At 36.5% G+C, this 18,000-nt stretch overlaps 1 protein-coding gene across 6 annotated transcripts in view; it reads right to left on the minus strand.

Annotated features, from left to right (window-relative positions):
* The window catches only part of Syn (synapsin), a 747,383-nt gene that overhangs the window by 336,517 nt on the left and 392,866 nt on the right, over positions 1 to 18,000 (minus strand). For all 6 annotated transcript variants that reach the window (XM_076177098.1, XM_076177097.1, XM_076177095.1 and 3 more), the window contains one exon: positions 1,600 to 1,635. In XM_076177098.1, the coding sequence (XP_076033213.1) occupies positions 1,600 to 1,635 (36 nt within the window). The remainder of the gene's footprint in view (positions 1 to 1,599; positions 1,636 to 18,000) is intronic.

The raw sequence follows: 18,000 nt of genomic DNA on the forward strand, positions 1-18,000 counted from the left end.
AAAATACTCTATATAGATGCAGCATATACAAATTAAGACATGATTATCTATGGATAAACCAAAACATAAAGCGATAATAGATAACGACTCAGCATTACTTAAGAATTGAATTATCTATCAATCAGTTTTATTGAAACGAAAAAAATACAATCATTTCGGAACAAACTGACCTCTTTTGTTTTTATTTACCTATTTTAAAGGGTCTAAGAAACATGATTCAGTACAGGGCTTTATGTCGGAGGGCTTATTATATGAGAAAAGGAATCAGTACACTTAAAATATCAAAATATTAATATTGGTTAATCAGTGTAATTTAGACAATAATCTGCAGTCAGACGAGAACATACTGGAACTCATATTCACATTATTTGTTTTAATAAGGATTCTGAGTCTACAAAACAGGATTCAATTTGAGTGTCTATACAGGGATGATTGGGAGGGATTGAACACCTTCCAGCTAAGCAAAAGGGAGGATATACAAATGTTTGTAGACAACGGTACGAAACAGTCAGTTTGAATAAGTTCTAACAATAATTCCAAAAGTAGTCATCCTTCAACCATCTTTTCAGCTAGCCCATGCAGGAAATGCAATCTGATGCATATGCCACAGCCAGTTACGGAAGAAAGGCTACAGTCATGGCAGCTGGGACGAACGTATCGAAAAACTATACTGCTATATAATATTCACGAAGGTCTGTCATGTAGCCATGTGTGGATTCATTTACCTCATCTACTTGTCGTTGCGGTTGTTGTTGTTGTTGTTGTTGTTGTTGTTGTTGTTGTTGTTGTTGTTGTTGCTGTTGGGTTGAGGAAGGCCGTAGCTTAGGAGCCTACCGGGATAGTAAACACGGTAAGAAAAGAGAAAGATATGGAAACATTTGTTATTAAGAGAAACTACATGTATGATACCAACACTGAGTCTGTCTAATCTGAAACTTGTTTTCATTACTACTATTATTATCATCTATTTATATTTTTTACCATTAATTATCTATTTTTGTCAGATAGAAGGGAGCTCCACTTCGTTACATATTTGCAAAAAGAAAACAGTGACTACTACGGTTAATATGGTAGCAAGCCATTTTGCCTTACAGTTCTAAAACACATATAGAGAATTTGCCAACTACAGACTTTCTCTCGTTAGCTCACAAACGAGAAAAGAAATAAACATGACAGAATCTAGATTCACCGTCTCTTAGGTCATTAGTATTCTGCAGAAGTTACTGAATAAACTACTGGCAAAAGAGGCAAAAACAAATCTTGATTTAAATTTTTCGTTTGTTTTTGAAGCGCACTGCCCGTACAGCACAGAACAATCTTTACGCTCACATTCACTACTGTCGCGAAACACCTGCACGTCATGAGCAGTTCCATGAATATTATTCTACTTAGCTCCTCTATCCCTACCGCTCCTATCTAGTGACTGGTGACTGGTGCTAGGGTAGTGGTGTATTCGATAGGGACACATTGGAGATAGGGGATGGTTCACTGGTTACAGAAAGAGCAAGTGGCTGTGTAGCGTGCACACATGCAACAAATGCCAATATTTATATAGGTCTAATCTCTATTTTTCTCTGGGTTGTAAAAAAAAGACATTACCTGTTGTTGAGCGCCCGGTAGCAGCTGCTTTTGAGCCTTTGGAGGTTGAAAAATAATTAAATGAGCAAGTGGGACATGTGATGAGAGTGCACAGTGTGGTGATGTGACCAGACCACGGGACCAGACTCAATTTTTAACCCTTTGCATGTTGGTCTTTTAGGAGTTAGTATCCCTTTACATGGTGGTGCCGGATTTGAGAACAAGTGTGACTCATGTTATCCTGTTAGAATCTATGCAAGGCTTTACTATACAATGAATAATATATTTCAACATTTTGTTTCATTTCACTAGAAGCATATAGATATGTTGACGCCACATGGATAATGAAATAGATTATGATTGAATTTCACAGTGCAACAGGCATTGGATTAAACACGAATATGATCTAGTCCATGTTCTTACATTCAAATGTTGTTAAAAGAAAAAGAAAAATCAACCAGTCATATTAAATATAAAAACATAAGAGCATAAGAATGAAGGAGACTGTAAGAGACCATAAGGCCTATACTAGGTAGTTCCATGTTCATTACTCCCTGTCATCCCCATCCATAAAGTTGTCTAACAGTTTTTTAAAACAACAGGTTACTAAGTCTAAGTTCGTTGACCACCCTATTAGTAAACCAATTCTTGCCTATTTCCTTCTTGAATCTAAATTTGTCCAATGTAGATTCATTACTGTGAGTCCTACCCTGTTGTCTTAATGTGATGACCTTGTTTGCGTCACCCTTGTTAAAGCCTTTGATCCACTTGAACACCTCTATTAGATCACCCCACATTCTGCATCTTTCCAGAGAATGTAAGTTAGGATGTCTAAGCCTATATTCGTAAGGTAAATTTCTGAGAGCCCATGTATCATTTTGGTCATTCTCCTCTGTATTGATTCTAGTGAACTGATATCATTCTGAGACCAAAACTGTACTGCATAATCAAGGATGGGTCTAATTAACGCTAGATAGAGTTTGATAATTACCTCTGCACTTTTATTCGTAACCGTCCTGGCAATGAAACCTAATGCTCTGTTAGCTTTATTCCTGGCACTAATGCACTGTTTCCTGGATTTAAGGTCAAAACTCACTAGAACTCCCAAGTCTCTCTCGCACTCAGTTTTCTTTCTCTAAAAAAAAAGTGTTATTTAAGCTATATCGGTTTTTGGGGTTGTGTAGCCCTACGTTTAACACGCTGCACTTTGAGATATTGAAATCTATTTGCCATTTCACCGACCATGTGAACAATTTGTTAGGATCATCCTGCATAATTTCGGCGTCGTCTCCTGACCTAATTTGGCGTCCTATTTCAGTATCGTCCGCAAACTTACTAACATCACTATTAATCTCATTGTCCAAGTCGTTTATGTACATAATGAACAATAAGGGACCCAAAACCGAGCCCTGGAGAACTCCACTAGAAACACTCCCCCATTTGGATTTTACACAATTTATGGTGACCCGCTGTTTTATGTCATTGATACAAGATCTAATCCATTCTAACAACTTTCCTCCTACGCCATGGGCTTTAATTTTATTTAGTAGTCTCTGGTTGGGCACCTTGTCGAGCGCTTTGCTAAAATCAAGGTAAATAACATCATAACTATCATGTTATCTGATGCCTTATATACGTTAGTGTAAAAAGATGGAAGATTAGTCATACATGATTTACCATGCTGAGTCACGAATCAAATTATCTCTCTATGTGATCTCTGAGTCTATTAACTATTATTGATTCAAGCATCTTACCCATAACTGATGCAAAAATTTAACACTTCAAATCCCAAAGGTTCGCTTTAAGCCGAAAGAAGTCGTCTGGTGTTAGATGGAATGAAACATATTGAGACAATGGTAGTTAATGGGTTGGAAAAGATTGCTCTTCCTTTCAACTCCCAAAGGTCTCTTCTAAGCCGAATAAAATCACCTTGCGATAGCCAGAATAAAATCTTGAAACCAAACACTGCGAGCTGCTCGGTTGATTTTGAGAAAAATGGAATAGAAGATATTTGTTACAATGTAACAAATCAGAATAAGTGTATAAACTTGAGAAAAATATCGAGAAAGTAGACACTTGGAGCATTTCTTGTCTAACTAAAAAGTATTTTTCTTAATTTCATGAGATCTAAAGTTGCCTAGAGGATTGATTAATTCTTAATGAGCGCACGACAAAGTTAAAAATTATCATCGAACGAGACATGATAAACATCTGAGAACTTCTACGGAACTGCCGAACGTTGAGATCTTCAACGGTAGAAATATTCACAACAGAACAGGAATATACGAATATTCTCGTATAGAAAAGTGTGATTACTAATATATATACATATATATACTGTATATATATATATATATATATATATGTATGTATGTATATGTGTATATGTGCATATATATATACATATATATATATATATATACATATATATACATATACATATATGCATGTGTATATATATATACATATATATACATATATATATATTTATATATATATACATATTTATATATATGTATATATACATATACACATATATACATATATATATATATATATATATATATATATATATATATATATATATATATGATGAGACAGTCTGACAGGTTAACGTAAGCGGAGTAGGAAACACAGAAGTCTTAGTTTTGAGTTTATTCCTGACTAGTTTCGCAGGTATGCTTTTTCAAAAGCATACCTGCGAAACTAGTCAGAAATAGACTCAAGACTAAGACTCCTGTGTTTCCTACTCCACTTACGTCATATATATATATATATATATATATATATATATATATATATATATATATATATATATACATATCAGACATTCTGAGTCCACTGCTGACCAAAGGCATCTTTCATAGCATTCCATGATTCATACAGTTGCACCAACCTCTGCCACGTCACTTCTGTAAACTTCTCTATTTCGTTTCTACACCTACTGTCTGGTCTCCCTCTTCCAAGCTTCTCATCTCAGTAACACGCTTGCTTCATCACTCATTAATTGTTCGCGCTAATTTATCTGGCCAATTCCACTTCCTCTCTTTTACCGCCTCCACAATATTTTTCACTCTAGTTTGCTCTCTCACCCAACTTGCTCTCTTTGGGTCTCTCAGTGTTATTCACATTATTGATCTCTCCATTCTCTCTGTGCATTCCTTAGCTTTGTCTTCATCGCCCTCTACACTTTCCAAGTCTCACACCGTTGATTATTGCTGGCAGAATGCACTGATTGTAAAATTTACGTTTTAAACATAAAGGTAGAGAGCTTCTCAGGATTTTATTACTCTTACCAAACACTTTCCAACCAATTGCTATACCCCTTTTATTTCATTATCATGATTTTGGCCACTAATTATGCTCTTCAACTTCTTCGAGACTCTCACCATCGATAATAATCTCTTTATTCTAAAATTTCATGTTGAACATTACTTTGGTTTTACTCTAATTCATTTTCAAACCTGCTTTTAGACTTTCCTTATTCATATCACTAAGCATATCTTGGAAGTCTGCTTTTTCTGAAATAAGAATAATGTAATTCACAAACCTGAGCTGGTTAAAATATTTGCTATTATTCTTTAAACCTTTCTCTTCCCAACTCAAACTTCTGAAGATCTCTTCCAAGTAAGCTGTAAATAATTCTATTATATTTATATCACCTTGTCGTACTCCTTTCTCGATCTTTACCAATTCTGTATTTTTATGTAATCGAATTACAGCGGCATCTTTCGCACACATATTTCCTAGAACCATTACGATCTGTTCGTTTGCACCCTGTTTGTGTAGCGAGTTTAGTATTGCTGTTTGTTCTACCGAGTCAAAGGCCTTCTCGTAATCTGCAAAAGTTAAACAAAGAGGTATATTTTATTCTGTCGTTTTTTCAATAAGTTGATTCATCGCCTACAAATGGTCAAGAGTCAAAAATCTGCTTCTAAAGCCTGCTTGTTCTCCCTGTTGGTTTCTATCTAGAACTTGACTTAGTCTATTTGTAAGGATCTTTGAGAATACTTTATGTACATTTGATAGCAAGCTAATCGGTCGATAGTTACTAAGGTCCTTCTGGTCTCCTTTTTTGTGAAGCAAAATCACTACAAGATTCGGAAACGCTTTCTTGACGTAAACACTGGATGTACAACTAAGTTAACTTACAACGAAGTTCTTTCCCTGCGTCTTTCAAAAGATCTATCTATATACCATCTTCCCCAGGTGCTATTTCTCGTTTCATAATTTCTAGAGCAAATTCTGCTTCATCCTTTGTAACTCCTGGTGAATTTACTGACTCAACTAGTGTATGAATATAAATGTTTTTCAGGGAACTGTGCGGCCCTGCCCTCTACATACATTGGAAGAACCACTACGAAGCTCTCCAGGCGCCTTACACTCCACCTGTCAAACGGAGCTCCGAAGAAGCACTCAGATGAGGTTCACGGGGTTAGTCTGACTAGAGAAATGCTAGTCGAAGGAACTTCCATCCTGCATACCGAAAGAGATTACTCCCGTCTACGTATATTGGAAGCCCTTTATATAAAAATCAAAACCCTTCTCTCAACTCTCAAATCACCGATATGTACATAACTCCTAGCCTTAGAAACTTTCACAACAGTTATAAAATTGTTAGAGAAGAAGACGAACGGTGTACGGCTCAGGCAGGTTCGCAAGAGGGATCCCAGGTAAATGCCTAGATCCGTATTGGCCAGCCTCGACCAATCACGTTCCTCCTTTTCTCCCATTCTGTACCTTAGTTCCGTATTTAAAGTGTTCACCTTTTTTGCCTGTACCAGAACCTGAAGATGACCTATGTAGGTCGAAAGCTTGTAACAATAAACTGTTCTTCGTCTACAAGAACTTTCTATGTCTTTCGGACAACTTTTATGGGAGCTACCCATTGCTCACCGTTCCATCGTCAGAGATGTAGAGCTACTCAGCAAAAATTGTCGTGAACGCAGAAGCTGCTGTGAACTTCAATCAAAATTGTCTACATGAGAACCTGCTACCTAAATACACACACACACACACACACACACACATACACATATATATATATATATATATATATATATATATATATATATGTATATATATATATATATATATATATATATATTATCGGAAAATTTCAAAACACTGGACTCAGAGTGACAGAATTTATTACCGACGTTTCGAACCCTGTCCGAGGTTCGTCCTCAGGGTTATACATCGTAAGCAAAAGGATTCAGTTATATAGTGTACCGATGTTCTCTGGGACAGGTCCCACCGGATTGAACAGAGTTGCCTTTTTTTTTTTTTTTTTTTAACAGAATAGTAAAACTCCTGAGGACGAACCCTAGATAGGGTTCGAAACGTCGGTAATAAATTCTGTTACTCTGAGTCCAGTGTTTTGAAAGTTTCCGATAACATGGCTCCTGGCTCTTTACGAACACATACATACATATATATATATATATATATATATATATGCATATATACATACACACACATACAATATATATATATATATACATATTATGGAAGAAAGTATACGCTGGACTCGACGTTCGTCAATTTATTCCGACGTTTCGAACCCTGTCCGGGGTTCGTCTTCAGGGTAATACAGTGGTAGCAATAGGAAATGTACATATATAGGGGATACCTGGTACAGTGGGACAGGTCTTCCCATTAACCTATATTCCAACGCAGGTAGAACATATCAAAAACACAAATGAGCAACAAAAATATATAAAACTATAATACAAAATGTGCAATACTTCCTTAAAAACATTCAAAGAGTTTACTACAGAATAGATAAAGAAAATACAGTGAAGGCTGTAAGAACTCAACCCGCTGCCGATGGGTCGCAACACAATGCACCCCGTGGAACAAATGTCCCGCGTAGCATGCATTGTCACATAACAAAGAAATTGGAAGAAGAAGAAGAACGTATAATCCATCAATATAATAAACATGCAAAAAGGAGTTCACATTAAGATAAATAAGAAAACAAAATGCAGTGTGAAAAATGCCCCCAAGATTGGGTATAAAAGCTGCACACTGTGATATGCCACAACAATACGATAAACTACAACTCGCCACGCGGAACAAAAGTCACGTGAAGCATCCACTGTCACAGATCCCAGAAATTGTCACCGTAAAGTGAAGCAAAACCCTCCCTCACCGTTAATAAATTACATAGATAAAAATAAAATGTAATAATACAAAACACACCAAGAAACACATTACCGTCGTGTTAATACAAATAAAACAAATAAAACACACAACATAAACAAATTATGACGTATGCTTCCTCTCCAGCCTATCCTTCGCTCCCTTATAAATTGGGTTTAGAGTGATGCATCTGTTGACACTATTATCGTCACTTGACCAAGCTTCCAAGAATAATCTGGAGCTTTTTTCCGCATTCTGCCAGTCCATCTCGTGTCCCGTTTCTTCGCAGTGTCTTAAAATGGCCGAACTCATGTCCCTCCTACCGACAGCCCTCTGGTGTTCTAGCAGTCTAATCGCTAATTTCTTGCTAGTTTCCCCCAACATAATGTGTCTCACAGTCTTTGCACCTGATGTCATAAACCACCCCTATTAGGTCCGCTTGGCTCACAATGTCCTTAATTTTGGTCAGGGCTCTATGTAGCGTGTTCCTCGGTTTGTGTGCTATTTCAACACCGTGTTTTCTTAACAGTCTGGCCGCTGCCTCAGAAGCCCCTTTCAAATAAGGGACCGTAACCCACGGCACGTCCGGTCGTCTGTCGTCCATCCTACCCCTCGGTTGTTGTGCCGTCCACCTTTTTATCACCGAATTCGGGCAACCGTTGTCCCTAAATACCTTCTTCAGGTGACTCCTCTCCTTCCTCTTCCTATCTTCCGCGGAACACACCTTTTCCACCCTAGACCACAGAGTCTTGACCACACTTCTTTTGTGCGTGGCCGGATGACAGCTGCCATAGTCCAGAAGCCGGTCTGTATGGGTGTCCTTTCTATAAACCCCCGTTGTCAGTGTGGACCCGCTTCTCGTCACCATGACATCCAGAAATGGCAATCGGCCGTTCTCCTCTTTCTCCATCTCAAACTGGATGGCTTCATTCTTTGTATTCAGTCGCTCGAAGATATATATATATATATATATATATATATATATATATATATATATATATATATATATATATATATATGTTGACGAAGGTGGAAAAAGAAGTCACGGGTCTAGTTCCGAGTTCCTGAGTTTATTCCTGACCGGTTTTGCTCTGTGCTTCTTCAGAGGAAGACAGGGGTGACACACACACACACACACACACACACACACACACACACACACACACGCACACACAGGGGTGCCACACACACACACACACACACACACAGGGGTGACACACACACACACACACACACACACACACACACACACACACACACACACACACACACAATGTACCACCATATATATATGTATATGTGAATATATACATATATATATGTGTGTGTGTGTGTGTGTGTGTGTGTGTGTGTGTGTGTGTGTGTGTGTGTGTGTGTGTGTGTGTGTGTGTGTGTGTGTGTGTGTGTGTGTGTGTGTGTGTGTGTGTGTGTGTGTGTGTGTATTTACCTAGTTGTATTTACCTAGTCGTATTTTACGGGAAGGGGAGCTATGCTCGTGGTGTCCCGTCTTTATATCTCATTTTATCTCAACTATTTTTAGATTCATGTATTGTTTTTGCACACACTACTTTCTCATCTAACTTGTTCCAAATGTCTATTACTCTGTGAGGAAAACTATTCTTTTTCAGATCTCTTCTATAGCTGTCTTTCTTGATTTTCTTTCCGTGTCCTCTTGTATTTCTTTCATCCCATTTTATTAGATCCTCTCTATCAATAATTTCTATGCCTTTCATGATTCTGTAAATAGTTATCAAATCTCCTCTCTCTCTTCTTTGCTCTAGTGTCTGTAGCTCAAGTTTTGCTAGTCTCTCTTCATATGATAGTTTTGAGAGTGTTGGTGCCAATTTTGTAATTGCTCTTTGTATTCTTTCAAGTTTTGTTATACATTTTTTCTGTATTTGGTGACCACATCGTTGATGGATATTCCAATCTTGGTCTTATCAAAGTGATTAATATTTTCTTCACCATTTATTCATCCAGGTATGTAAATGCCACTTTGATTGTTCTTATTAAATTATAAGTTTCTCCAAAAATATTGTTTATATGTTTCTCAGGTGACATATTATTCATAACAATGACTCCCAGGTCCTTCTCATTTTCTCCTTTTTTTTTTATTTCTTCTTCTCCCAATTTATATGATCCTTCTATTCTTTTTTTGCTTTTTCCAAATTCCACTATACTACACTTTTTGGTATTGAACTCCATCTCCCACTTCCTACTCCATTCCCAGACTTTATTGAGATCACTCTGTAGTGACTCACAATCTTCTTCCATGTTCACTTTTTTTTAACAATTTTGCGTCATCTGCAAAGAAGCTCATGTAACTTTCAATTTCTTTATCCATATCATTAATATATACAGCAAACATTATTGGGGCCAAAACTGTTCCTTGGGGAACACCGCTTATTACTTCATCCCAGTTAGAGTGTTCGTCTCTTATCACTACTCTCACTTTTCTTTCTTGCAAAAAGTCTTCCATCCATTTAAGCAGTTTGCCCTGTATTCCTCCTTCAGTTTCTAATTTCTTAAGTAACTTCTTATGTGGTACTTTGTCAAAAGCTTTTTTTTAGGACTAGAAATGCACAATCAGCCCATCCATCTCTTTCTTGTATTATATCTATTAGCCTTGAATAGAAACATATTAAATTGGTGACGCAAGATCGTCATTGTCTGAATCCAAACTGCCTTGGATTTAGTGCGTTTTTTTTTCTAAATACTTTACCCATCTACTTTTGATCATTCTTTCACAGATTTTTGCTATTGTACTTGTTAGAGGGACTGGTCTATAGTTTGTAAGGTCCTCTTTATTTCCTCCTTTGTATATAGGTACTATATTTGCCCTTTTCCAATCTTTTGGAACTTTTCCTTCTTTCAAGGAACTGTTTATTATGCTTTGTATTTTGTCTGCCAGTTCATTCTTCCATTCTTTCAAAATCCAGTTTGCTATTTCATCTGGTCCATGCGATTTTCTGACATCAAGATTACACAAGTGTTTCATTATTTCATTCTTTGTTACTTCTATTTCTTTCATAGGGGGGACTTTCTCTTCCCATTCGATCTCTCCAGGTTGTATGTTCTCCCTTGTAAACACCGATTTAAAATGATTGTTCATTATTTCTGCCATTTCTATTTCCTCTGTGCATTCAACTCCTCCTTGTTGTAATTTCTCTAATTCTTGTTTGTTTTTCAGTTTGTTGTTTACAAATCTGTAAAATAGTTTTGGTTGATCTTTACATTTTTCTATGACATCTTTTCATATTTTCTTTTTTCGTCTCTGCACACTTGTACATATTTATTTCTATAACTAGTATATATTTTCCATTTTTCAGGTCTTTTGTCTTTCTTCGATTAGGTCCAAGCTTGATCTCTTTTGTCTTTTAACTCCCTACAACTTTTGTTGTACCAGCACTTTACATATTATTTTTCTTGTTTTTGTCTTGGGACATACTTTTCCACTCCTTTTTTATAATTTTTTGTCAAAATATTCCATTTCTCTTCTACTGTTGTATCTTTGTGTATTCTTTCCCAGTTTTCTTTTTGAAAGAATTCTCTTATTTTATAAAAAAAGAAAAAATCATACATCAATCTTCCTTTTCTATATTGTTCATTTCTTTTCATGTATTTTTCCTCATTTAGTTCTAGTTCTATCAATATATGGTCACTTTTACTTATTGGTGCCTGGTATTCTATCTTTTTCACTATTTCAGGTTCTGATGTGATTATTAGGTCTAGTCTCAATGGTTCTTCTTCATTTCTATACCTAGTGTTCTCTTGAATCCATTGTGTCATTGTGTGGTCAATAATCATCTCAAGTAGAAGATTTCCCCATGAGTCTTCTTCACCCTTTACTGTCATCTCTTTCCAGCAAATTTCTTTGCAATTAAAGTCGCCCATCATAACTATTCTTCCTCCATCTTCCATTATCTTGTTTAATGTTATTCTTGTGTCTTCTAACATACTTTTATGTTCACTCTCTTCCCTCGAGGCTGTTTTTGGGGGCACGTAGTTTATTACAAAATTTCTGCTCTTCTTATCTCTGTCTTCTACTTCTATCATAATCATCTCTACTCTATTATTTCCATATGTGACACTCTTTACGTTTATATCCTTCTTAGTCAGGAACATAAATCCACCCCTTTGTTTTATCTCTCTGTTTCTAATCCAATAATTATATGCATTGTGTCCTATGCTGTTGGGTGGTAGTGGACCTTTTAATTTTGTCTCTACAATTCCCATTATGTCCGGTTCTTTTTCCTTCAGATAATCATTCAGTTCATTCAGTCCTGTTATTAATCCATCTATATTTGTGTAGGATACTCTTAACTTTCTGTTATTTCCATTGTATTTTCTGTTTCTTTTTTGCTTCTTTCTGTTATGGTCCATTTCCTCACTTTCAATTTCACTACTCTCCAATATGATTCTTCTTTTTCTGACTCCGTTCTGTTCTCGGTTTTTTTTTTTTTTGTTTTGTTTTTTTTTTAGCTTTTTGCCTTTTCATTTTTTCTTCATCTCTTTCCTCTTTATTCATTTCTCTTTTTATCCATACCTTTTTATATTGTTCACTTGCTGCTAGCTTCCCTGTTTTTGCTAAGATATTCTCTACGTTACCGAACCTATTTTCCCAGTGCTCGGTCATTTTATCAAGTTTTTCCTCTAGTCTTGCTAATCGGGGGAGGTTGGTATCCCCCCCACCCTCTTTAAATCCCTGGAAACTATTATCATCACCTTCCACTGTGCTGCTCTTATCTATATTTCTAATCTTTACATTTTTGTTGATCCCGTCATCACCGAAATCATCGTCATCATCGGTCCGTCTTTTGTTTACAAGACGCCTGGCCTCCTGGACCATGTCCCCCTCTTCCTCATTTCCTTCCATTTCCCTCAATTATCCCTCCCCTTCTCCTTTTTTATCACTTTCCCACTACACCACGAGCTTTCCCCATCCCTATAAATACAATAAGGTACTATGTAGATTTTCCTTTTTCTTCGGAATTCCAATTCTCGCCGTCCATCCGACGAAAATGTGTGTGTGTGTGTGTGTGTGTGTGTGTGTGTGTGTGTGTGTGTGTGTGTGTGTGTGTGTGTGTGTGTGTGTGTGTGTGTGTGTGTGTGTGTGTGTGTGTGTGTGTGTGTGTGTGTGTGTGTGTGTGTGTGTGTGTGTGTGTGTGGCACCCCTGTCTCCTCCTCACTGTTCGGGTCGGAAACAATACAGCAAGACACAGTCCGTCCACACCAGAGCCACTCACACTTTCACGTCCCCTCATGCGGAAATATAGAAGACGGGAAGAAATCACTTCGGGCTGCATCAGAATATCATCCACACACAATTTCCTCCACTAACCCCTATACCCCGACCTCTCCCTTCCTTAATCAACAAACATCACCATCCATCCATCGCATCCTCGGTCGTACATTAAGTTCACCCCATCCAGCTTTGCTATTTTTTTCACTTATTCTTTCCATGTGCCCAGACCATCCTAATAATCTTTCATCCAGATTAAATCCCACCTTCCTTTGCATTTCCACTTTTTTCTTCACCTCCTCATTGCTCTTGTACTATTCCATATATGTACATATTGAACAGTCATGGCGACATGACACAGTCCTGATACAGCCCAACCTTTACCGCAAACCGCTCCCTCTCTCCATTTTCTATCCTAACACAGGCTCTACTACTCTCGAAAAATACTTGACTGCCCTTAAAACCTCCCACAGTGCCCTCCTGTCTACCATGCCAAAAGAACTTTTTGTTTATGACTGTTGTGTTCTTGTATAGGTCTTTCATTGTTAAAATTTATTGTCTTCCAGTACAAGTGCAGCAGTGAAGAGCGTGAACCTCACACCTACATTAATATGACAGCAACAAAATTAACAAGACGCTTAACATACCGTCTATCCAACAGATTAAGTTACACTACACCACCTCACACAACCAATCATTAACAAGAAAAGTTCTAGACAAGAACACAAGAATCATAGAAAAAAAAATCAGATGCCCGTAGGTTACTGTTCCTGAAGGCCATCTTCATACAAACCAACTAATCCAACTTCAACGTGCAAGTCGAGAATCTGCAGATCATGCCTTTCATAAAGCGACTGGGCCTATGCAGATCAAACACCTACACTGCGAAAAGTCCGACAAACCTTCCTTAACTCTCTATCCCTACTGGCCTATGGCAGCCATTCAGCGGAGTCCTCTTCTTGAGGAAACCCCAATTATCACCACACAACATATAAATAATCCTATCACGGAGCCTGCTCGTCACATCGCCTAGAAGATAAAACCAGGAAGTTTCGAAACGTTGGTAACAATTGGAGAAATACTGCGAAACATCAACGATAAATACAAAAAGATCGTGCGTTGTTTAGAAACTCCCTCCAATTTGGACCAAACCTCAGACAGGCCCAATTTGGAAGGAGACAAAATTAAAATGTATTGCAAATCCCACATGACTTCATATTATAAAGTCGAAGAGAAAATAATGAAACAAATTATCAAACGTCATGTCAAACCAGTCAACCCTCTTGAATGCGTAGATTTGATAATCTATTACAAGAACAAGAAAACGTCGAATCTCCTTTATAGAACAATCCCGCCTGCAAATCTTCTGTGCTCCAACGTAGTCATCTTGTGTGTGAATTTATTTGTAAACAAGGGAACTGTGAGTACTCTCCGTCTTCATACATAGGATACTGCACCACTAAGCTCACTAGAAGAATCAGCCTACATTTACAGAACAGCACACCTAAGGCAAACAGTGAATCTTGCCACAAAACCACACTTACTAGGACCAACATGGTTGAAAACATTACAATCTTAGGGCAAGCACAAGACACAAGAAGACTACAGATCCTTGAGGCTCTCTTTATTCGGGAGAGACCACCTTTGAGCCTACAGGCACAAAAAATTTTTAGTCATCTCGTCCTCGCGGAGATTTTCCTAATTTTCCAGGAATCCACAACGACTGATGACGTCACTGCTCTCAGCTCCTGTGTCCGACGTACCTGATTGGCCATCGCATCCACGACATCGTCGCTCCTGATTGACTGACCTTTTCTTACCTCGTTCTTTTCTCTTATTTGTTGTTCTTTTGTTATATATCTCCCCCCCCCCTTTTTTTTTTTTATATATATCCTGTTCCCTGACCTTTTGTCATCGTTTTTGAAAATGTACATAGTGTGCGAAACGTCAAGCACAACTAAACTTCGACGTAATCTTCTGATTTCGACTCATGTTCTTCGGACGAGCTATAGCTATATTAAGCAATGAAGCCAAGTCTATAGTTAGACGAGTGGAAAATATCCATAAGAAGATCATTAATGCAAATGGTGCTGTTTTCTTCAATGAAATCTATCTACAGGAAAACCTGCTGCCAAAATATACATACATACATGCATATATATATATATATATATATATATATATATATATATATATAGATATATATATATATATATGCTAATAAGAACACGGGTACGTGTGTTCACTTATGCAAAGTAGACCACTTGGAAAAAGAAATTAACGAAGCAGAGCGCTTTCGTATATTACATCCTCAGTGCAACAAGTACATAGTGATAGGAATACATAGACATTATATACATGATACAAAGGAACCAGGACAGTTTTGAATAAGCATACCGACCAATTACCCCCTAGAGAGCGGAATGTCATTGTCAATTATCTTACGATGGTCGGGCGACATTAGGTCACATTCGCCAAGGAGAGCGGAAGGTCATTGTCAATTATCTTACGATGGTCGGGCGACATCAGGTCACAGTCGCCAAAGAGAGCGGAAGGTCATTGTCAATTATCTTACGATGGTCGGGCGACATCAGGTCACAGTCGCCAAGGGTCACTGTTTCTACTACTTATATAGGGCGACATTAAGTCAATTTGTTGGATTACATTTTACATGATATTATCTTACTAATTTCTTGACAAATGAAATTATCAAGTTTGTACAAGCCTTTATGTAGGTTGGTATTTTGATTACTAGTGGTATGAATCAAACTGCACTCTATTAAATTTCTTGCTATTATGTTGTTGGTAAAATAGATTGCCTGGGCATTACCCCAATCAACTGGATGATTATTTAATTCAATATGCTTGAATATACCACTAGAATGATTGCCATCCCTGACATTTTTCTTGTGTTGTTCAATAGGTTTGGCAGTTTGACCTATGTAAAATTGATTACACATTTTGCAAGGAATTTTATAAATGCATCCTTTTTTGATTTCAATACTATTGTTGATAAGTTTATGTTTTACTGTACTATCATGTTTAAAAACTACCTTTACGTTAAATCTTTTTAATAATTCTGTGATACTTAACAAATTTTCTTGAAATGGTAAAATTAAAACATTATGATAATTGAAAGGTGATTTAGGCTGAGGAGTTAAAAATGATTTCCTTGCAAAATTGTAAGCAATATCAAGGAATTGCAGTTGTTATTTTAAACAAGGTTGATTATCTTAGAAAAAATGAATGATTTATTAGATGATAACAATACTTACACACTTCTTAACAAAAATCCTACAGAAGTAGTTAATAGTTATTATAATAAGAAATTAAAAGAACTGCTTCATAAGAATAGAGACCTCTTACAGAAATTCACTTCAATTAGTCCCCCTTTGCCACATATGTATGGTCTCATTAAGACTCATAAATGTAACAACCCCGCTAGACCTATTGTTTCGTCAATTGGTTCCGCTTCTTACAAGCTTTCCAAATGGCTAGTTACTATCCTTAGCCCTTTAGTAGGTACAATCTCTTCTTCTCATGTTACAAACACTTCTGATTTAATAGACAAACTCCATAATATTAAACCTAATTATAAGTTTACATTGGTTAGTTTTGATATAGTCAGTTTATTCACAAAAGTTCCCATAAATGATTTATTATTTTACCTTCAAGATGAACTTAATAAACATGTTCTTCCATTGCCATCATCTACATTGATTGAACTAATTAAATTATGTGTCAAAGATTGTAAGTTTCAATTTAATGGTAATTTCTATTCCCAAAAATTCGGCATGAGTATGGGAAACCCTTTATCCCCAGTTTTAAGTAATTTATACATGGAATTTTTTTTAAACTAAAATATTACGCACAATCTTCCCCCCTAAGATCCCTTGGCTTAGGTATATTGATGACATCTTATGTCTTTGGCCAGAAGATAAAAATGTCCATAATTTTTTAACTAAGTTGAATACCCTTGTTGATTCTATTAAATTTACTTTAGAAATTGAGAAAAATTGTACCTTACCTTTCTTAGATTGCACTATCCTACGTCATGACAATAGCCTTAAATTTAAAGTATATCGTAAACCAACCAATGTAAGTTCATATATTCATTATTATTATTCTCATCCAAATAATATTAAACGTACAGTATTTGCCTCAATGTATTTAAGAGCTTTTCGTATTTGTAGTCCTGAATTTATTGATGAAGAAATCAGAAATGTTTTTAACATTGGGCTAGAATTAAAATACCCTAGGCAATTCCTTGATATTACTTACAATTTTGCAAGGAAATCATTTTTAACTCCTCAGCCTAAATCACCTTTCAATTATCATAATGTTTTAATTTTACCATTTCAAGAAAATTTGTTAAGTATCACAGAATTATTAAAAAGATTTAACGTAAAGGTAGTTTTTAAACATGATAGTACAGTAAAACATAAACTTATCAACAATAGTATTGAAATCAAAAAAGGATGCATTTATAAAATTCCTTGCAAAATGTGTAATCAATTTTACATAGGTCAAACTGCCAAACCTATTGAACAACACAAGAAAAATGTCAGGGATGGCAATCATTCTAGTGGTATATTCAAGCATATTGAATTAAATAATCATCCAGTTGATTGGGGTAATGCCCAGGCAATCTATTATACCAACAACATAATAGCAAGAAATTTAATAGAGTGCAGTTTGATTCATACCACTTGTAATCAAAATACCAACCTACATAAAGGCTTGTACAAACTTGATAATTTCATTTGTCAAGAAATTAGTAAGATAATATCATGTAAAATGTAATCCAACAAATTGACTTAATGTCGCCCTATATAAGTAGTAGAAACAGTGACCCTTGGCGACTGTGACCTGATGTCGCCCGACCATCGTAAGATAATTGACAATGACCTTCCGCTCTCTTTGGCGACTGTGACCTGATGTCGCCCGACCATCGTAAGATAATTGACAATGACCTTCCGCTCTCCTTGGCGAATGTGACCTAATGTCGCCCGACCATCGTAAGATAATTGACAATG

Source organism: Oratosquilla oratoria, chromosome 40, assembly GCF_046742065.1.
Source record: "Oratosquilla oratoria isolate Oo_2021 chromosome 40, ASM4674206v1, whole genome shotgun sequence".
In the NCBI taxonomy this organism is placed as follows: Eukaryota; Metazoa; Arthropoda; class Malacostraca; order Stomatopoda; family Squillidae; genus Oratosquilla; species Oratosquilla oratoria.